This window comes from Anoplolepis gracilipes, chromosome 12 (genome assembly GCF_047496725.1).
Source record: "Anoplolepis gracilipes chromosome 12, ASM4749672v1, whole genome shotgun sequence".
NCBI classification, from domain to species: domain Eukaryota; kingdom Metazoa; phylum Arthropoda; class Insecta; order Hymenoptera; family Formicidae; genus Anoplolepis; species Anoplolepis gracilipes.
In genome coordinates this window covers 3,925,070-3,948,933 of record NC_132981.1, presented here as the reverse complement: position 1 = coordinate 3,948,933, position 23,864 = coordinate 3,925,070, and the positions used below count along the sequence as shown (strand labels likewise).

Below are 23,864 nucleotides of genomic sequence, written 5' to 3'. Positions count from 1 at the left end.
AACGTCAATTTTAAAAGAATTTAGAATGAATAATTTTCAAGACAAGACATTTCTTTCTTAAAGAAATCATAATCCGTCATAAAAGATATAAATGCTCGTTATAATTTCAATAATTATTCCTAATCATAAATGATATATGTTGTATTTTTTCAGAATATCAAAATATAATAGTTAATATTCTATAGAATCTTAATTTGAAAAAGTAAGCCTTTCCTTTTACAAAAGAATTGTTAAAGATTTTAAACAAATTGCCACACTTACGATAAAGTATGAGAAACACGTAAGTATAGGAAACGTGTAATTTCTCTTAAAACACAGTGGAACATGGCGCATAAATATTAAAACACATAACAAATAGTATAACAAAAAAGAAGAGAAATGACATACCGTTCCGTCGTATACGTGTAAATTGGAAAATTTGAAAAAATTATTATGCCGCTCCTGTTGTAACTGACCGTGTTCCTTATCACTCTGAAACGATAATACAAACATTTATTACAAGAATGCATTAAATTATACATTTTCTTTAAATAGGCAAAAAATACATATTTAAACATACGTCAAAATAAATTATTATTTAATGTTCAAACATATAAACATGCACGTATAAGTTGTTACTATATTTATTTTAAAAACTCAATTACGTCATGTGTACAATTTTTTATACTTTCTTTAGTATCATAACTTTAACATTCTTCAAAAAGAAAGCAGAAAAGATTGTGCAAATAAAATATAATAAAATAATGGAAGGTTAACCCAATAAACGCAACTTTATCCGCAACGCATCTAGTGTATGATAATGTATGAAATAACATAATAATTATATTACTTACATTGTCAACAAAGTTATTACAACATCGATTGCTGTTTGCGTAATTAATTTGCGTTTGATTGCAATGGATAAAAGGGAACGAATTTCACAAAAGCACTCATTTCGCATTACGTCGCGCACAATTCAATTCGATTTGAATTATGCAAACATCGCTCTAGATAGTATGTGCGCTCTACAACAGAGTGCACCACTTTATGAATTGGACGATAATGCAGGTCCGACATATCGATAATGTAGGTTCCGTAAAATTATCGTTTACCACAAAATATAATTCGATAAATAAGACTTACTAATAATTGATTTATTTCGCTTTTTCTTTATATTCTATCTGATATTTTATTTAAGACACGCTAACACACAACTTTAAATTCAATGCACAAATTTCGTAAAGATAAAGATGCAATAAAGAATTTAAAAGCAATTTTATTTTTATTTATAATAGAAAATTATTTATTATCACATAACAAAGCGACTCCACGTAATATCCAATAATCAGGACTTTTTATAGTTTGCAGCCAAAGCGGTGTTATTAACATTATGTAGGTTCTTTGAGGCTTTTTATATACGGGACACTGCAAAAAATATTTATTATATACTTTATTATGTATGAAATTTTAACTAAACGTTTTAAAATCTATTCGTCATATTTTCACACTTACCTGATACAATTTCGGACTCTTATCTGGAGTATTATGCAAAACAAAAATATGTATTACTGGCATTAATACGTAAAGGACTTTATTTGCCGATTCACACAAACGGCTGTTTCTTCTATCCCAGCCGGCACCTTCCAGAAATAGTCCATAAACGTAAACACCTTCCTATTTAGCGAACATGAGGATTATTAATTTTTACGCACAATACGTTGTATGTAACACATTTACTAATTATTATTGCGTACAGGTGGCGGAGCCTTGATCTCCTCTGCAATCTTCTGCAAAACTTCATTATGAAGCGTAACGTTATCCAAAGCCCATTTATGAGCCCGCGTTATTTCCTGTTTCATTGCCGTTAAAAATCCTATAAATCCAGTTTTTAATGAGTTTTATATTTTTATAAAATTACATGGAGAATTCAGTTTAACATAAAAATTATTTACCTTGTGGATTAAAAAATCCGGTCATCCAAAACTTTGTCGGTCTGCCGCTCTGCAACCAGGTCGAAAATTGTTGATTTCTCTCTAATAGTTCCGTAAACCAAAAGCCCAAAGTAGCGGACTCCCATGATCGAGCTTTCCAGATTTTTGGTATTTTCGCGTCGTATATATTATCGAGAGCATCTCGCAATTCCTTTAATGTATTCACATTTATTCGCTTTGTAAAACTGCATTTTAATAACCGTATAATTAGAATTCTAAGTAAAATTACCTCGCTCATTATAATAACGCCTTCTATAGCCAGTAAAAGCTCCTTGAGTGTAACGCGGACCAATTTTATAACTACTTGTATTCTGTCGATCTCTTGCTTTAAAAAAATATTCATCGGAGCAGCATGATTCATTGCACGTAATCTACAAAAATTTCGTAAATTAATTATTTTAGTTAATTAATTCTTTATTTATTTTTATCGAATGCAAGAAAATAGATTATTATCGTTTGTATTATTAATTGAATTAATTTTATTATTAATCAAAAAAATAGTAATTACAGTTTAAAACGACAACACACACAAATTGACGCAAACCTGTCTTTAACTTGAAACATATTGTATAGTGCTGGAACCTTTTCTAGCATTTCCTTTGCCTGTCTTGTAACAACCACTTCTCGGGATTCTGCTCCAACAGCACCCGCTTCTTTTGGCTGTACAGATATTATGGTATCTAGTACAGTCTGCGTAGAGTTACTCTGATATCTGCAATACAATGCACAAATAATTTTTCAATTATTTTACGAAATTCTGCTTAGTCTTATATATATATATATATCCATATCTTTCCTTTCTCTTAAAAAGATCTTACGTAATATCTGCATTTGGATGTAAACCATATACTTGCGGTGAATCTATGGTACTCATGGCATCTATCGCCTTTAAGTAATCGCTTATTTGCTTAAATATCAAGAGGAGATAACCCTTGTAAAAAACAAAACCTTCCGTAAAAAGGGCATCTGTAAACCATACTTTCGCGAAAGTATTTAACAGTCTTTTATCGTAATCGTCTGTAACACGTCCGCCGTATTGAACTTCACCAATCATATAACTGTAAATATGTAATAGAAAGTATTGACAACGTTTGCTGAGAGAAAGAAAGACAATAGGTGGAATCACTCATTTACCGTATAATCTGCCAATTTAAACCGCGCTTCACATCGTAATTGTTCAAATGATTATTTATAAACATGCAGGACGCCAACCAGTCCGACGAATTAAATTCGTAAGGTATATTCCATCCCAGAGGACCAAATTTTCGTCTTTCCTGAACGATCGTGTGTAGAAAGGACACAGTGTATATTAGCGGTATATATTGCACAGCATCGCATTGATCCAGCATTTCCTGATTCATGCCGCTATACGTCGCCAACAAACCGGCGCGTATACCTATAAAACGCAGAAAAATCATATTTCGACTATTTCTATGCTTTCACCATTTTCTTATATATATAAGACGCTACATTTTTATTCAAAGAAGTAAAAATAGATACCTTGCGGTGGTTCATATGTATATTTTATAGACATTTGCAGCAAGGAAACGGGAAAGTCTTTGTGCGGTTCCGTCGTGATCCATACGCGGAAATCCGGATGAGGTGCCTCCATCTCCAAGAGAAAATTCCCCAGTTCCGTCATGTATTCCAAGCCTAAATGACAATTCTGGCATAACGCCCAAAAACCCTGTAAATTGTTCCAATTGAAATTAAAAAAAAAAACAAAAAAATTCATATACTGAAGAAGAAATAATTCTTTTCTGTACCGTGTGTTGTGTCTAATACCTCAGTTTTCGCGCTATTGAGTAATCGGCGAGCATGAACTTCTTGACCCTGTCCCATCGATACGCTTCTACAAACGATCTCCATCTTCTTCGCGAGTTGCTCGATACTAGGCGTAGGATCCGATCCCATACTTAAAAAGCAGATCATTGGCGTGTTTGGCCTTGATTCACTATGCATCACGTCCAGAAGCGTAATCACGGGCTCTGCGTATTTCGCGCCTAAGGAAGACGCTATATATTTCCTAGATTGCGACAACCCTCTGTCCATGCACCAAGCTCTATAAAACAAATTATTTCGCTTAAGTGCGTAAAAGCCACGAGATATTTGAGGTTTTTTATTTTCAATTAAATTTCCGAGAAAACAATCTATCGACATTTTAAATCTTTGATTTGAAATGCTTAAACTTTTCAAAATATTTTATATACAGTTTATACATGAAACAAGTTTTTATACACGATATGTTGCTCTTGACTTTTAATGACATGAGAATATGTTAGGAGATTACCTAATTAAGAGCAATCGACGAAACGTATCCAAACCGTTGTAACCATCTGGTATAATTTCCTCTTCTGGTGCATCTTTGTCGAACCAATGTTTCCAAGCTTTCTCAGAAGCGGGTACTTGAGATACAATGTACTGAAATTGTCGCAGCGACGAGAGTGCAATCAGATTAAGCCACGTCACATCCGTAATCCATTTGCAAGGTTTCGGCTCGACTGTTTTCAAGTCCAACGCCGCGCCGCCTTTAATAAGATACTGAAACTCCTCGTGCGTGATACTGCCTCGTTGTAGATCAATTTTTAATGTCATCAACAAAATGAACATATATTTGTGTATCTCGTAAAGTCCACGTGCTTTGTACTTGAATATATCATACGTCAGATACTCGTTTATGTAATTTATCCTTCTTTGATTGACTGGACTCTTTTCAGACCTAATAAAAAAATTATTCAATACACATATCTCGATAAAAAAAGGATTGTATTTATATTATTAATAATGTTATTTATATTATTTATTAAAAATATATCTGTCCCACAACGCATTGCAAATTATTACTCGAAAATTATCCGTATTTACCTCTCCATTGAGATATCAAATCGTTCTAAGAATTGAGCGAGGGATGTTTGGTACATGCAATTGACGTGCGGCATGTCACATATCAAAAAATATAAAACGCTACCACGCGTTGCAATCGGTCGGAATTCTTCGCGTGCTGTATCGATTTTTAATTCTGTATCCTTCGCGATATTCAGCTTTTCACTTACTTCCTCCGCCGTCTGCTTCGTGGTATTTAATACCGACATTAATTCAACATCTTCTATTAAAGGACCCTTTAGTATGAAAAATATCATAAAAATGATATTATTAATTTGTATATTTCACAGTTATTCTATTAACACATCAAAAAAGCGCATACCTGTACAGTTCCCAATCTATGTAGAAGACTCTCTTCTAATTCTTTAATCTTTCTGTTATTTGCGGTTACATCGGCGATTAATTGCGTTTTTTCTTTCTCCAATTCCTTCTTCTCTGTTAAAATGACTCTTCCTAAAAGTTGATCTTCCAAGCCTGTAAACGTAAAACAATTCAAGTGTAAAAAATTAAATAAATAAATTTATCATTATAATTAAATATAATTATATATGTATATAATCTTAATTTATATATATTATATATTTATAATTAAACAAAATTTATAAAACATTACATAAAGAGTGTAATATAATTTTACCTTTCATTGTAACAGTAAAATCGATTATAGATGCGCGAGCAAATATTTCGGGAGTATAAGAAGGATTTGGTAACTTTGTTGTGATATAAAGTCTAAAATCCTTGTTAATGTCCACTTCTTTGTCGCCTAATTTAACCTATTACGATAAATTATGTCAAATATGAAATTACAGAGAAAAAAAATACAATAAATATTTTCTTACCTTTAAGGAACTTCCTATTTTTATAAAATTCTTTTCCAGTAAATTATCTAATACTGGATCTAACTCTTCTCCTACATCTTGGATCAACAATGGTCGTCCTAACGATATAGAATCTTCTAGATGATTTCTGAAGTATTTGTGGGAAAACCATGTTATCTTGAAAATAAATTAAAATTTAATATATATCTTTTAATATATTATTATATATATTATATATTTTATATATTACATATATGTAACATTAAATTACTGCTCTTATATTGCATTTCACATTTTTGCTTTATTATGTACTTGTAAATCAAAATCCACTTCTTTATTTTTAATCCATGTTTTGCCTTGCAATTGTGGATCAATCAAAAGAGGATATCTCGATGCTTTGGTTACAATGATTCCATTTTGAATGGATAATTCATCGGTCGGCAGGCCTTGCAAACTCCAATCGCCGATCTGTATAACAAAAATTAAATTAAATATTTTTTTAATTTATAATTATAATAGTAAAAATTATAATTATATTTCTTATAGCACGTGCTAACCGTAGCTGTATCTGTCAATAAATTAACAATATTTATATTAACAGAAATTGGAATTTTTCTGTCTTGTATAAAGTTAAACCACTTCTTTTGCAAAAGAACTCGAAATTCTTGATTAAATGGCCCGCAGTAGGAAAGAAATCCAGTCAATACTAATGCATCTCCGACAAGACGTTCTGCTTCTGATTTAAATATGTCTACTTGTTCCGTCCATCTTATTCTTTCCCCGGATAATCCTTCAATCATAGCGGCCGCGGTATCCATTTTCGCTTGACAAACCGCAGCTTGATCAATGATTATCTAATAATGAATATAAGAAATATGTACATTGTATTATTATTTATTGTATCATTATTACTGATATCATACTTGTCGTTCTTGCATCACTAAATCAAATTCACTTTGCACGATTTTTAAAGCGTCGTCTTTTTCTTTTAACAGTCCCTCCGCTTCAAGCAAATTTCTGTTGGCTTTTCTATATTTACTTTCTTGTACAACAAGATTTGCCTACAAATTTTTCTTTTCTGATTATATACTTTTTAACACTATGTATTTTATTAATATTATAATTAATAATTAATGTTATTAATTAGACTTGACAAGTAAAGAAAAAGAAGGAGAGAAAATATATATTATTTAAATAAAAATTTTCCCTCTAGTTACAAATTAGTAATTGACAATGACTATTTGTATACTGTATTAATGTTTATTAATCGAGACATTATACCTTTAAAGGCAGCACGTCTTTATTTATTCCATAAAAAGCAACCATAGAGATAGTCCATTGTATAAGACCTGCTACGTTTCCGCAAGCTTGTTTCGCGGCTTCGTAAGTATACATGTGATAATTTAAGTACGGCATCAATAAATCAACAGTTTCAGCATTGATATTGTCCTTTGGAAAGTTTTGTAAATTATACAAAAATCTGGTATCAGCCATGACCTGCAAGAAATGCAAATAATACATAGCTTAAAAAATAAAAAAAAGCTTGTTACTTTATTTTAACATTTTATCAATTAATAAAAATAGATATCAATTGATTCACCTTTAATGATTCTGCCCACGAAGGTGTTAGAAATTGATGTTCGTAATCAGGTTTGACTGGTTCTAGCTTTCTTCCAAATAGAATCAAAACGCAGTCCATTATGAGTGTAATTAAGTACGGCGGTTTAGCCAATTTACGAACAGTAGATATATCCGCTGCTTTTATAATCTAAAGTATATGTATTGTTTGCAATAAACATTTATTTTATAACAAAGGTGCTTGATATCAATAGCGTTAATTATTATTTTATTACAATGCATCACCTGTAAAGCAGCTTCAGCTTCTAACAAGGCAGGTTCGGCGGCTTTCAATTTTTGTTCTGCCACGGCCTTATCTTTCGCTATCACTTGCAGAATCGCTTCCGCCTCATCTTTTGACACTTGCACTTTTGCTTTCACACTCTCAGCTTCTCTCTTTTTCTCGTTCACAGTAACGAGAATCTAAAAATGTTATATAATTAAATAGAAAAAGAGGGAAAATCGCAGAATTTATTAAAAGTGATATTTTATGAAAATGTTTTCATACTTACCGCTTCCACTTGCACATTTTTTACTGCAATCTCTTCTTGATTTTTTTCCAATTCTTTCCGTAATAAATCAACCTGAGCTGCAGCGTCAATTAATTTGCTCAAACCACTAGTCATACGAGAAGCAAGCGTATTAATGTTATCTAAACGTTGCTTATACAACTTTTTATAGCTGTCGAGAAATGTTAAAAATGATTTTGGAGTCACGTATACCTGACGTCGGAACCTGGTCGGTGCGTTTATTAAAATTAAATTAGTTTACATATTTTCATACACAAACATTGAAATAAAAGACAAATAAAGTCCTACCTGTCAAAATATTCTATGCAAGTGTCGCTTACGTCATCTTGAATATCACCTACAACTTGCATTAATTGTTGCTTTACTTCTGGGCTACAAATAATTTTATATTTCTCTAAGAAATGTTCACCGACTTCATATAGTGCGTCCCTTGGCCATCTTAAGAACCAATTTATTGTGCAACCAGATATAAGGGCAGGAAATTTTAACGCTCGAGATCTGAACTTTCCACCGACCTATATAAATATTTATTAGCTTTATTAACTTCAATTAATTAACTAAATTAACTTTATTTAACAATTCCAAATAAAAGGTTCAAGAAACACGAATATCTTTAAGAACGATCATAAAGGAGCTCACTGGTGAAAAACATAAAACGACGTGCAAATTATTTCTCGCTCGCGATATAAAATAATCATAAAGATTGTCTTGTGTCGGTGGTCGTCGAGGATCGTCCTTTTTCATTAGTGGCGTGACAGTTGTCAAAATATCATCTAACTCGTCCTTTGGGAAAAGATTGGCCACTTCGCCGACGCTTAGCACATTATTTATGTATTCTAAAAATGCTTCGTCTTTTACTTCATTGTCGGTGAAAATAAATGTGAGGCCTCTGCTACCAATACCAGCGGTGCGATATAATTTTCGTAAATCGTCCATCAAACTGGCTACATTATAAATTCTAAAAAAATAATTACACATATTATTTTTTTCTCGCATTTTCACTCATACATTGTATATATTTAGTATTAAAAATATTCGTGCAATATTTTTATAAACATATATACATATACAAAGTAAAGATTTCAATATAGTTCAAAAATAAAATCAAAATTTATTTAAATTTTATAATATTTCTAGTAATTATTTTCCACTTTCATGATTCCCGCAATTAAATGATTAGTAAAATTATAATACTTGCCTTGTTAAAATTATTTGAAAGAAGTTAAATCCCGCAATAAAGGACGCTAGTCGTGTCAGACTTTGCTTGCCGGAGCCTCCGATACCCACTAGCAATGCATTGCCTCTGGGAACTCCAAGTATTCTCGATATTCGTATCAAATGCACCAGAGCATCGTGGAAGAAGACCAAATCAAGACGCATGCCGCGCATGTATTCATTAAATTGTTCCATATTTTGTTGAACTACATCGATAACGATATCGTAGCTAGCGAGAGACGTGGATATTAATGTAAATCTGCTTTTAAATCGATCAGATAAAAATCTGACATCGGAAGCTATACCTCGGCATCTCCTCGTAAATCTTAGGTGCTTCAAATACAAAATCTTCCGGCTCGTCACCTGTCGGTTCTGGTGGTTCACGCAAAAAGTCAACAAAATACGTCTCGACCGGAGAATAATATTGGAAATCTGGACCTAATATCTTCTCCGTAGTCCGCCTTAATGTATTTTGAAACCATTCTTTATCGTCATTGGAAATGAAGCTAAAAAAGAATCAGCGGTTTATTATTGCCACGATAATTAAGCAAAAATATCTCATAAGAGTAACGAACCGATCCGCTATCACGCGCGTGCATTCGTGTTCCCATAATTTCAGCAGTGTCATTATAGACTCGCATTCGGCACTTTCTATTCTGAGTATTCCCTCCCAAATACGGGACAGATCACGCAAGTTAAAAACGTAATGGAATTTCGCTGGAGTCGGTAACATTTTCACTTTGGTTTGCTGCCATAGTATTCGTGTCAATGGTATGAGTTTTGGCAAAAAATTCACGATAGTTTCGGAGAATCTCGTGGTGCAAAAATATCCTTGCCCGATAACGCCTGCGATTGTTATAAATTGAAAAAAAACTTTTTCACTGTTTTTATGGTGTTTCGTTAAACGTTTCCTTACTGAAAATTGTATCCATAGATTTATTGGACGGTAATGTGCAATTAAAAATATTGAATTGCCGTTTCAATCTTGATGGGATATCATTTCGTCCTCCACCCGGATGATGCATCGCGGCAAGTAACATAATATCTTGCATCGTGCAAAAGTCGCCTGGTTTATCCAGGGAATAAAATCCTTTGTATTCCATTAACTGACGGACAACCTCGTTTGTAATTTGATCGCCCCATTCGTTTATGGCTGGCATATTTATGTCGTCGATAAAAATGCTCATTTTCCGTCCACCAGGGGGACCGTAAGTAGTACCCACTCGCTTTTCGACGTAACTCTCAAATACGCGCTGGAAAAAAAGTTTTGTAATAAAATAATTTAGAACATAATCGCGTATAAATCTTGAAAATTTGAATTAAAAGTTTATTTACACTCGCAGTTATTACCTGAACCATGTTAGGCGTGGATGCTGAAGAAAAGTTAAAAAACTTATTCAAATGATATTCGGGATCATGCTTAGACATGTAGCTTTTCATCATTACGCTTTTTGCGGTACCCGCTTCGCCTATTATGCAATTAATTTATATCATGTACAAACAATTAATATTACAATTAATAAATTAATATTAAAATTCATATTAAGCACATGCAATTAAAATATAGTGATTAATATTTAATTAAGCTAATCATCGAAAATATATTAATTCATTTACCTATTAAAAGTACTGCCTTTTCTCGTTTGGCTATAATATCAATTAAATATAACGTTCTTGTATTATCGATATTAGGCACAAGAATAGTATGGTATTCCAAAACACGGTCTGGAGGGTATTCGAATTCTGATACTATTTTACTCCAATGTATCCATTTTCCGTCGTCTGATACTAGGTACTCAAAAATAGTTTCATCTTCCTATTGTATATTTATAGATCGTAAAGAGGTGCTACCTTATTTCGGCAATTTAAATAGTGTGTCATAAAATTATATATCATACGAACTGTATAACTTGGCCAGTTACAATTTGATTCATGATTTACAAGATACTCTTGTAATGCAAGTCTCCCGTCAAGCTCTAATACAGCACCAAGACTCCACATGAGAGAGAACAAAAAGAGTTTCTCGATATGACGCTCAGGCAATATTTCTATAAATTACGATTTTAATTAAATATTTAATAAATATTTTATCTATCATTAAAATTCAGTTATAAATCCTAACTGATTAATTAATATCCTAATGCTGTTACTGTAGATTATACGTCATATTATTAGAAATACTAACAACATATTCAGAAATAAGGGAATATTATAAATTTCCCATCTAAAAAGAGAAATAGTGAGACAAATATGATCCGATAAAATGCTCGCTGTTTATAATGCTGATATTGCATAGCCATTTCTAGTAAATAAATATTTGAATACAGAAGGGAGAATATCACATATTTACTGGTTGGATCAGAATTTCCGATATTCAAACCTTCCAATAGGTCAATACATTGCCGTATATAAAGCGCTTCTAAGAGCGTCATTTTAGTATGAAGCTTTGTTTGAACAAACGTATGCGCATCGCCGTATATTTTATGAAACAACATTCGTAACACTTCTGCTTCATTGGTGGAACATTTTTTAAACCAACCCTATAAAAAGTATTGCTACATCGAAATGGGTTTTCCGCGCGTAAAGTATCACGGTATCACGGAAACTCCGGATCCATATTACCTCTAAAATTGATTTCCATTTTAGCACAGAAGCACTAACAAAGACCATTCCCATGCGCGATATGGTCGCCGGAGATGCGTTATCCACATTGTCAGGTTCGAACACTAATTTTGTATTCGATGCCATTACAATGCGATCTCCATTTGCTAATGTCAACGTTTTATTGTCATCCAGAACGGAATTTAAATTTTCAATCCATACTGCATCGACAGGGCCGTCCAGTACGATCCATAAATTCTCTGTTTTCTTCGTTTGCATAGACCTTCGCCATATAGTAGAAAATATACCGTCCGTCCAATCATTCGTTGCAACATCGAGTTTTCCAAACATTTGAGATGCAGTTACTGCCTATCGATATTTTTTTATATATTAAGTCAGTGAAAAGTTATTTCTATATTGCAATGCTTGATATAATATTTAATTAACAAATATACCAACTTTTGGATTCATTCTAATTTCCTTATGCGGCATACCCATCTCTGTTAGAGCTCTCATCAACGCCCACATGCATCGCGTTTTACCCGATCCCGTTGGTCCCAAAACCATTAAACCGTGGCGAACGAGCGATGTCTCGTATAACTAAAGATAAATATTATCATAATTTATCCTTCTTCAATAATAATATAATTTATGCTAATTTGGTGTAATTTTATGTATCCGATATACTTAAATGCACTTAAAAAATTTTTTTTTCTTTAGAAAAAATGAATATATATACATACATGCGTTAAAAATATCAAATATACCTGTACGGTTTTTAAATTCCATTCGCTATGATTCATTATGTCAAGGGCAACCGTAGCGCTGGCAATCGCTTTTTGTAATTCTTTATATATTTGTGTTGTTAGTTTAATACCCGAAAACATATCCTCGACAAGCGACATAAAGAGAGACTCATCTTCATCCACCAATTTAGATAAATTCATATCTCTAAAAAAATTAACGTAAGAGTATGTTATCTTCTTCTGTATTCAAATAATTTTTCAACACAAGATTATAACAATTGCATGTGCTTTTGTACCGTAATACTCTCATAAGTGTGGTCTCTTCGGAATCGGTGGGATTCGCACGTTTTTCAGCACCGAGCGTGCGTAAACACGATAAAATGTTTCTTAATCCAAAATCATAATGCACTTGTTTGCTGAGCTGCTCCTCGCATAATTTATATAACGTGAAAAATTTCCGTGATAATAATATGTTCTCTTTGAAGCCGCATGCCGCAAGTTTTACTCGCATTATGATCTGTGCAAACGAAATTAAATTAAATTCACGCAATGTAGCTATTATATTTCTCTCTCGTTCTCAAGTTTTATGCAAATTTTATGAATTATAAATCCAGTGCTTGTCTATATCTGGAAGTGTAGCTGTAATAATTTAATGTAGAAAAGAGAACAATAATAATAATTTCATTATACTTGTCTGTCAGGAACCATCATAGCCACGCTTCTGAACTGTATTTTCAAATTTTCCGGTAATTCTTGTCGACCAGCATATCCGGGATTCATTGTAATAAATATTCCAAATTCATAGTTGAGCTTATACGTTTCACCATCGCTGTAAATGAAGCTTGTATCAGTTTATTAACAATTGGATAATTCACAATTAAAATAAGCAAATGATAAAACTTTGTACAAAGACTTAAATTTTTAATGTAAAATAAAAATAATTTTACAAAATAGATAACTATATGTTGGAAATTTGTCTTTGCACCTAAACAAGAAGCTCATTTTTCGTTCTTTCCGCGCATTAAGCACGATGGCAATTTGTTGCGCAGCAACAGATAATACTGGTAGATCAATACGATTAAATTCATCAAAGCATCCCCAAGTACCGGATTGTGCTAGTCCCTTAAATATCCTGCCTAAACCTCGAAAATCCATTTGATCGGAGCAATTAAACACAACAACGTATTTTCCTAGCGCTTTCCCCATGTCTTTCGTTGTTTCCGTTTTGCCCGTGCCAGCAGGGCCCGCGGGAGCTCCACCGAAATTCATCCCTAAGAGAAATATTTGTAGGGATGATAATAAATGACGCAACGTAAATAACGGTATAAACGCCATCACACTCTTCACATATCATACCCACAGCCTGCGCTAGAGTTATGTAACATCTGTCTGTAAGCGGTGTAATCGCCAAACGATCTGTACAACCCAAAAATTCATTTTGATAAATAAATTCCACATCGGTTATTTTGATTATGACCTCCTCTGACTCGTCGTTGTAATAGAACCGACACTGCTTTAACCATTCGAAATCGTGTATATTCCGAATTTTGAGACGACACAGATCGTCAAATATGTCTCTGAAAGATTTATTTACGACTTAAATTTCTTTAAAAAATTCTTATTATGTTGTAATTTGTAATTATCGTATACTAAAAACGTATATTCAAAAGCAATACCTTTGATGTACATGTATTGTTATCAAACATTCGTACTTTACTCTAGAATATTTGGTAAGATCCTTAACCGTTACTTCTATAAGGCTGTTTAACAAATCTAGAAACCACTGATTAGTCCTTTTCATTATCATCTTGTCACGTTTGGCTGTTGTAACTGCTATTTCGGAATTGCGTGTCCACAAAACTTGTAACGCTAATAAACCCACCTGCGGAAAATAAAAATATGATTAAAATTGCATATTAAATTTGCGCGCAACTTTTTATTTTAATTGTGCACATATATAAAATAATCTTTGTTCTAATTACATATATATATATATATATATATATATATATATATATATATATATAATATACATATTTGTATGCACATCGTCTTACTTGTAAAACAGAGTTTTCTATTAACGACAAGATGTCAAATTCAGGCGCATAAAATGATTGCAATCCTAACGAAATTACGGCGCCAACGGATTGTTGATGGACCGTTAAAAAAGTATTTATCCAATTTTCTACGCCTCCTATACATGCGACTTCCTTTTCTAACACTATTTGTTCATTTTCCCGCGAATACATTGCTACAATTTTTTCATATTCCTTTTCGGAAAACTTCAACTATAAAATATAATAATGTAATAATATAATATAATACATAGTATGTGACTCTCTGTCACATGCATACTATATAAGACAACAGAGAAATTATTAATTAAAATAATTAAATTAATTAAAAATTATTTTTGCAAAGTACAAGGCAAGATTATTTTATCTCATAATTATTTTATTTTACCGATTTATTAGATTTTATCTTATTACCTTTGCTATATTATCGAAAAATCCATCAAGATAATTTTGTATTGTGTGACAATCCGCTGCTTGTCCAAGTATCTCCAACATTGTAGGATCTGATATAAAGCAGAATCTCGGGAAAATAGCTCGTTTGGTTTCCAGATAGCTAGAATTTGTTAATTAAATTTGACAATTTAATCTGACAAGTATAATTACTTTATTTTGCTGATAGTATGTGTACCCGCTAAGAGATTTCTGGCATGATTCTAATTGTTCTAATAAATGAGGTAAAAATGTGCTCATAGTTTCATCTCCAGTACATGTTTCCACCGCGTTCAATTTCTCGTGAGCGCGAAGCATTAGCTTAACCCAAGCTTTGTCAATGGTCTAAATAATAATATTAAATATTTAGATTATTTTTAATTGACAAAATCGCAATCTTTTCATAGTCTTTTTTACGTTAAAACGCTTCGCTTCAGTAGGCAGTTGCTTTGATATGTCACCGCCGATAAATACTGCTTCCAGATAAGCCCATAGATTCTGCACCGTTAACCATTTCGCTAATATTTCTGATGTATTACTAAGTTTAGTCTGCCATAATTGAATCTCTTTCTTAAACGGTACGTTGTAACTGTATAACATTTAATCAATATATAGGGGATGTTTTATTTTTAATATAAAAATAATATAGGGAATATTATTTTTAAATCAAATATGATGTCAGTTAAATATTTATTATATTAATTTATTTATTATATTATATTATATTAATTTATATTAAATTTTATTATTATATTAATTTATGTATTTATTATATGAATTATTTAATATCTATTTATTATTATATATATTAATTTATTATACCGATTTGCCAGCAAGGAACTTATAATCATTAAACTGTCTTCAAGTTGTGCTATTATTTCAGCCGTTTCGGTACCTTTTAACAATAGTTCGCCTCTTTGCTTGAAACTAGTAAATTGCAGATTCACAACCACCCAATCTGCAATTACCTGCTTCAATTTGAATTCGATATCTTGTTCTTTAACTGCACTAATACATATGTCCTAAAATATACAAAACGCCATGCTTTGTAGAAAAAATATAATTTAAACAGTAATTAACAGAATTATTAAAATTTGCAAACTACTTAGATATACCTCCACATCATCTTTGTATTTTAACAATGGTGCTTGCATAACGTTTGCCAAGGTAAAAGTTTCAGATTCCACATCAAAAAAATATTGACACAGCTTAGACAATTTCTCCCAATGTCGATCTTTCATAGCTTTATTAGCCATCATCTCTAATAATGGGCACATTTCGTTGAAGTCGTCGATCTTCTTTTTTAGATCAATATATGCGGGCCAATCTCTCATAGCTTTCGGTAACCTTCGGCATCTAAAAATTATATTGTAATATTTTATAACAAGAATTTTATATATAAATTTTATTATAAGTAAAGCAACTTTTACCTGCTTTGGAAATCGGCCAATTCAGTTACAATTGCCTCGATATCAATTTCGGACCATGGGATATCATAATAGCTGTCAATAGTACGCATAACTTGTAAATACAATGTGTACAACTTTTGCAATAAATTAATCTCTCTTTTTCTCTGCTGCAGAGCTGGATACTCCGTTATTTCTATGCCGAATAAGCTTTCACCGCTGCTGTAGGTTTCATATCTCTCGTATAATTCTTCAAAGCGTGCTTGGAACAGGATAAGTCTTGAAATGTAACGCACGAAAAATAAAATGGTATTATCAACATATATTGTTTTACAAGCTTCAAAAAAATTTTTTTTTATTAGAATTAAATCTTCTTTTAATATCAACATATGTAGACTAAGCTCTTAATATAATTTAAATAAACTAATAAAATTAAATAATAATTAAACATTATACCGTTCGCTGGCTTCTTTTGCTGGTATTCCTTCAACCATTGGGCCACTAATTTCGAAATCACTGTCAAATTGAGTCACCTTCTGTTTAAGAACTGCAACGCCATCAATAAGTTCCTTTTTCAGTGGCTCTTGCATCTCGCATATAACTGTTTGAACTTGTTTCACCTACAAAAATATAGATGTTATTCATGGCGGAGATAAAAAAATTACGTAATTTTAAAGCATAGTTTCTATTAATGTAAGCAATGTAAAAATGTATGGCGAGATATATTAAATAGAATTAAGTAAAAATAACAAATTCATACCATATTAAGCATGTTGCTAAAATTATATCTCAATCCATCTACTATATCTTGATCTTCCTTCAATATATCTATATCAAATTTTGCCATCAACGTGTAAGTCTCTTCAATCAAAATCAATTCCATATCTAATAATATAAAATCGTCTCGTACTTCCCCCAAGCATTTCATTGCAACTCTAACATCCTCTAAATCCTTAATATGCCTGGAGAGAACTTTGGTCTTATCAGATATATATTCTGTTATATTTAGCAATTTTTTCTTGTAGCTATTTAATAACATAGTACCCAACGATCTCTTCCATGCATTGGCTTCGACGAGGAATGCTAATTTTAATTTATCTATAAAATAATTACTTTAGAAGTTTTGAAAACAATTTCTTTAATATATTTAAATTGAATATTAATATAATTATCATTGTGTTATTTTAATGAAATGAGCGTACGTAAAATGTGCTTAATAAAAAGAGGTAACATTTCGAGAAATATAATATTACTCTTACGTACTCATATTGATTTGAAGAGGACCAAGTAGGTGTCGGTCAGGTAAATTTTTTATTTCTGTCATTAGATCTTCATATTCGATAAACTTCTCTTTGATTTCTTGTATAAAAGGTTTGGAATCAACAAACGCTTGTATTATCTCATTTCTATTCTCTGCCCATATGTAAGAATATCGTAAATATGACTAAAAAATGAATAATTATATTTAATATGAATTATCTATAAAATGTAACTAAATTACACGTTATATTAATTTTCCATACATTGCTAACTTTAGAGACATCATCTCTCAACATTAATATTAAACCCTGTAAACTCATTGTGCTCCGTATTATATCTTTGTGATCTAATACAACTTGAAAACAGGTATCGAGCATATCTTCTTTATCTGCTTGAAATATAAAAAAAATTACAATAAATAATCAAAGATACGTTACATAAATATTTACTTTCTTTATCAGGTATGAAATAATAAAAAGATCTATTTAAAAAGTTTTGTGTTATAATATATATTGATGAAAAATGTATCGATCTTTCTCTCTCTTTTTTTAATAATATGTTTGTCAGATATATTTATTTAACATTTAATTCGAATATTTTATACAATATTATAATTTACCTTACCAAGCGCTTTAGCGTGCATAGGTACAGAATATCGTTGTCCCCACATAAACACTTTCTTATGCGTTTCTATAATACTCGTTATAACTTTGCCGAAGTAATTCTGTAATTCTTCTATCGATGGGATGATTACAATATTTGGTATTTGTAAAACAAAATATGTCAACATAATCGGAGTTTCTTGCTTTTCTATTTCAAGATCTTCAACTAACACGCTAAAGTATAATCCAAATAAATTAATAATGTTATTATTAACATAAAACTACAAAATATAAATATATAATACAGATAAACTAAATATATAAATATAAATATATAAAAATATATAAAAATACGCAAATATTAAAATACCTCATAATGGTTGCTTTCTTCTTTAATAAGTCTAAGGAATTCTTCGTACACTTTACTAAGGCTTCTATCAATTTATTATTGAAATGTGCAAAGAGTTCTATGCAATCATTATGCACTTGATTTATTTTAACTTTATTCGTTCTTTCGATGTGACCAAAGCCTATATTTGATTAAGTCGTTTCTTAATCGTAACACAAAATAATACACAACGTCATAATTACACTTTGAGAAAATATAATACCGGGTTCAAAAGGTCCTTTAGGTATTAATTTGCTCTCGAGTCCCATTTGTTTTTTAATTTTTTCAGGATCCATCCATTCATATTTAATATCTTGCACGGTAGGATCAGTTACACGATCCATAAATTTATTAATAATCGTGAAAACAGCTTTCTCCGCTGCCGAAGATTTTACCTCAAAGTCAATTGCTGTTTTATCTCGATAAGCTGTGTTATCAGTTAAAAGTTGTTCCGGACTTTTCGGTTGCTCATCTAATTGAAATAACATTGTTTCTGCAATAGACTCAAATACTTCATCCACTCTCGCTTCTTTCATATCTTTCACTTCCTTCAAAAAAATCTCTGTATTTTGAATCTCTTCCTCTATAGTAGCGCATATTTTAGGGATCTTTAGCGAGGACCACGAAATTACTGATAGGCAAGGATAAAAAGCAATCTCGAGGTTGACGAGTGCAATCTTCATTAAATTTAAAAATATTATCGGAATGGAACGTCTGCACGCACATAATGAATAAATTTAAATATATATACACACACAGAAAAAAAGCTTAGATCAATATTTATAAAGTGAATTTATGTACCTAAGGGAATCATTTCTCTTAAGTAATTTTTTTACTCTTTCATAAGATAAAAATATATTCTCTTTGCAAAAGATTAAAATTTGTATAAAATCCGGTACTTCTAATTCAAATTTAGACATATGCTCTGATTCTCGTATCACTTCGTATATGTAAGAATCGAAATTTAAACAGTATTTATTTGTTTTGGGATGACGCACAAGCATAGGTGATGATAATGCAAGACGAACCTAGTAAATTAAAAATTATATCTCTAAATCTAAATTTTAAAACAATAATTTTCAAGTTTTCAAATTTTATCTTTAAAAGTTTGCTTTTTTAAATTTTTCATGCAGCAAAATACTAAATTGTTTAGATCTATTTTTTCCTAAAAATAATATAAAAAAATTTATTTAATTCTAAATTGCAAATAGTTTAGGAATTCTTGATTAATATCCTAATTAGTTGCAGTAATAAACTTACAATCTTAGCTGAATCATACCACGCTTTGTGATATATTAACTCGTAATGAATAAACGCACTGACGAGTGCATTATATATTTTAATGCATTTCTGCATAGAATCATGGGTAATTACTCTTTGTTGCGATCTAAACATATTCATAGGAATTTCAACACGTTTATACAATTGTCGAATCCATAGGATTCTACCAGTGATGGGTGGAATATTCCTTGGTACAGGTGGATCGGATCTGTTCTCATTATATGCATCGCGAATATTTTCAACCTCTCGTTCATACATTGCAACGAGTTCTAAACACTTTCTGTCAATCCTCAGTCGCTTGAGATTTAATTTTTGAAATCTAGGAGAGAGCATATAATGTATTACATGTAGAATACATTCTTTTAATGACCAGATAACACGAAAAAATAATTTACACATATTATATTACCTAGCTATCAATTCTAAACTCTGTGTTATATTTGGTGCCAGAGAAACACAATTGTAAAAGAAGGTTTTAAGCTCTATATCCAGCTCCGCTACGCTCTTTTTAAATTTATCGTAATCAGAATCAAAATATGGTTTTCTGTGATCCAAAGGATCATACTTCTGCGATGAGATACGTTTAAAATAATTTGTATACTTTTGCGCGTATGTGTCAATTCCTTCTATGGTCGAACTATACAGAATGGAATACATTCGTGTTGTTTCAAGGATATCCATGATCTATCATACATCGCAAATAAAAGTTATTATAATAACGTGACTCTACATATAGATATTATGACTTACTTTTACTTTTACTTATTACTTACTCACTTTTATTATTCTCGTCTTAAAAGTGCCAAACTTTCCAAAAACATACATTTCGGATACCTCAAAAGGTTTCTCATCTGAGGATTCTTCGACCTTTTTGCACATGTCGTCGTAACACTTATGATATGTTTCACATAGCTTAATACAATCCTGCATAACATAATTCTCTGATTTTATTGTTTTAATTGTAAGATTAATTAAGGAAAAAAGGATGAAAGACATTAATGTTATTTTATTTGTTCTTTACCTTTATCTTAGATATCATAATATGTTTTGATTCATCCCAAATGCTCAATTTTCCATTCTCCGTCAAATATGCTTTACATGCCAATATCATTTGGTTTGTTATCTGAATAAAGATTATAAATCAACGCAATTAAACAAACAATAAAGAGCTTATAATTTGCTTGATTATAATAATATATTATAATTATAATTTTTTTTATAATCTTCAAAAAATAATAAATTAGCGGAAATGTAATTAATTTTTTGCAATTATTTTACTAGAAAAGTAATTTAAACATTAATTATTAATTTTACAAAAAATACCTTTACATATACTGCGGTTACCATCTTCCTCGTATTAAAAAATCGCGAGGCAGCATAAATCATTCTTATTGCATACATGAGAGCGGGTAAATAATCTCCAATTTTCGTTGGATCTAATCTGTACAACGGCTGTGTAAATTTTTCTAACGCGTATAAATATTTTACGTTATCTTGTGACAGAATATGTATTTTTGTCACATGATCTTCTAATATCTTCCACTTCTATATATAAAATTTGATCAATTAAAATTAATTATATATATATGTTGCTATTATATATTTATAGTTTATTAATTATTTTTCTTTTTTAACATTAATAATATTTCTTTAATAGTAATATTCAATAATTCATAATATTTAATTTTGAAATTACTTGTAAATATTATTCATTTTTCTTGCTACCTAACAATATATTTGTATTTCATATATTATTTAACATTTAGTTCAATATACATATATTATTTATAAGTACCTTAATAAGTTTTGATTTTGCCTCTGTTAACAATTGTATAAATGATTGAGTATAAGGAGATTTTATGTAATTTATTATCGATGAAAATTGAGCAAATAATCTCCTCCAATATGCAAGTTCCGCGGACGGTCCTACAGTTTCAGTTTCCCTACGCAATTGTTGACTCTCGACAATGGCCTGCGAGAAATTATTTAAAAAAAAACAAAATATCCTTAAAACATTAAGAGATATGGTAAAAATCACACACCCGTTCTATCAATTTCTTCCATATTTTAACATTAGTTTCCACTGCTTTGATAACATCCAATTTCCGGATGTTTTCTCTAATATTTTCAGACGGTGCCAAATATTTTTCATAAAGATCCCAATTAATTGGAAAACATATAATATTTTCCAAATCTAACTTCGTCACTATAGAAAGAAAGAAAAAAAAATTATTTCGCATCTAAAGAAGGTACATCAAAAATTACAATAATTAAAAAACAAATTGAATTGTAAATTACTTACTATTAAGAAATTCACAAAAATCTTTGAAATCGCCTATAAAATCGTCCTTTATCTTTTCGCCAGCTTCGCTTTTCGACAATTCTCCCCATTGCACATTAGCAATTAATGTTCGTGCATGTAAACGGGAAATTAAATCAGATATACCTGCCAGTGCACTGTGTGATGTATGATCTACTTCAGCATATGCGTAATACGTTTCCTATATAGAAAATAAAATAAAGAGCAGCATGAGAAATTAAAATAAAATTTAAGAAAAAGAAAGGATATATACATATATTTTTCATGAATATATATTGCTATCAATAAAAAAATATGATGTAAATTCAATTTCAGTTTAGAGAGCATTAGCTTTTAATCGATATTTACATCAAGTAGCTGCTTGATTCCAAATTCAAGATTTGACTTTAATCGATAAATTATGACGCATTTGCCGGAAAACTCCTCAGTAGTACCATCTGTTATGCAGCAACGTGTAACTTGCTGTCCTTCGCTAAATTGCGGAATCCATCGCCCAGATTCTGTGATCACAAAAGTCTCATGTACAACGTAAATTATTGCAATTAATGTCATATTAATTTAATTTAATTTAATTTAAATATCGCCATCAATGTCATATTAAATAATCGTTTTGTACCAAATGCCGGGGGACTCATAGGTTGAAAATAGACAATAATAGCTTGTTTTCCACTTTCGGCGAAGAAACTACTAAATACATTTACATAGTCATCTTTGTCGAGAATTCCTTCTTCCAGCACATCAGCATCTGTATTCAAAATATATGCTACTATCTCCAAGACATGTCGATGTGTAACTTTTAGTAAGCCTTGCCTGGCGTTACGAATCTCCTTAAATTTTGCCTAAAAAATAAAATGATTTATGTATATTTGAAACTATAAATTTATTTTTATATTTATTTTATATTTATTTTATATTTATTTTATATCAATTTACTTATATTATCTATTTTATATATTTATATTCACTTTTTTAATTATTTCTTCGTTATTTGATAAACTTTAACAAGCATTTCTAAAATGCTTTTATGTGTTTGGTTACATTAAATAATATTTGTAATAATATTCGAGGAAAACATATGTACGATATGTAAGTATGTTGAGACTACTTAAAACAAATATTAAATCCACAAAAGTCGTATTTACAAGTCGTTCCTTTGTACTTTCCGTGGGCAAATCTTCTCGTGCACCAATTCTTCTTTTCACTAATTGAGCGATTCGTTGGTCGATAGCCGGTTTCGTGTAATCTCGCGATGCAAGATACGCGTTTGCCATTATTACAAGAAAAATAAATTGTAGATATTGCAATGATATCAGTAAAGAAACTTTGAGGAAGTTAGAAAAAAGTATAACTGTAACTACATATACGTTTGACATTGACAATTCTTTATGCATCGGTCGGAAATTATGCGTATAAAACAGGATGAATAAACAAATGAATGTTACTTAAAATACTTTTTTACAATGCTTTTTATTAAAATCACTAGCATACATCGCGGATTACGTATGCCATTCGTATATTTTAATTGTTTCTTTCATTTTAAATATTAATTATTATTATGATCAGAATTGATCGTCCAACGCACCACTTAAGTTTGCATGTATAAAAGCCACAAGTAAAAATATATTCTGCAGTTTTAAAACAAAAAAATTCATTAATACAATATATGCCTGAAAATACGAAGTACAATAATCAAAATCACATTTTTGCCTATCAATTTGCTTTG

The 23,864-nt window shown here is 30.8% G+C and overlaps 1 protein-coding gene across 1 annotated transcript; it reads right to left on the bottom strand.

Annotated features, from left to right (window-relative positions):
* Window positions 1-1,278: 1,278 nt before the first annotated feature.
* Kl-3 (dynein heavy chain 8, axonemal kl-3) lies at window positions 1,279-23,412 on the bottom strand. The gene is made up of 66 exons (XM_072903834.1): window positions 23,284-23,412; window positions 22,758-22,980; window positions 22,490-22,641; window positions 22,124-22,322; window positions 21,864-22,027; window positions 21,617-21,793; window positions 21,145-21,366; window positions 20,843-20,944; window positions 20,599-20,745; window positions 20,231-20,505; window positions 19,801-20,140; window positions 19,342-19,568; window positions 18,764-19,254; window positions 18,523-18,682; window positions 18,175-18,386; window positions 17,814-17,941; window positions 17,554-17,734; window positions 17,051-17,388; window positions 16,747-16,910; window positions 16,315-16,569; window positions 16,000-16,240; window positions 15,707-15,906; window positions 15,302-15,473; window positions 15,084-15,229; window positions 14,870-15,008; window positions 14,438-14,668; window positions 14,057-14,262; window positions 13,737-13,957; window positions 13,366-13,651; window positions 13,071-13,209; window positions 12,677-12,897; window positions 12,402-12,585; window positions 12,094-12,234; window positions 11,656-12,003; window positions 11,384-11,573; window positions 10,936-11,081; window positions 10,651-10,849; window positions 10,384-10,502; window positions 9,950-10,286; window positions 9,609-9,879; window positions 9,339-9,539; window positions 9,017-9,262; window positions 8,458-8,776; window positions 8,107-8,333; window positions 7,801-8,023; window positions 7,535-7,711; window positions 7,272-7,439; window positions 6,953-7,168; window positions 6,595-6,732; window positions 6,229-6,525; window positions 5,984-6,139; window positions 5,693-5,848; window positions 5,491-5,626; window positions 5,176-5,327; window positions 4,836-5,089; window positions 4,261-4,689; window positions 3,756-4,032; window positions 3,471-3,657; window positions 3,105-3,366; window positions 2,789-3,028; window positions 2,515-2,682; window positions 2,200-2,341; window positions 1,932-2,121; window positions 1,734-1,852; window positions 1,492-1,653; window positions 1,279-1,404 (listed from the first exon to the last, which is right to left on the bottom strand). The coding sequence occupies exons 1-66, from the start codon at window positions 23,410-23,412 to the stop codon at window positions 1,279-1,281; spliced, it is 13,791 nt and encodes a 4,596-aa protein (XP_072759935.1).
* Between the last annotated feature and the right edge of the window lie 452 nt (window positions 23,413-23,864).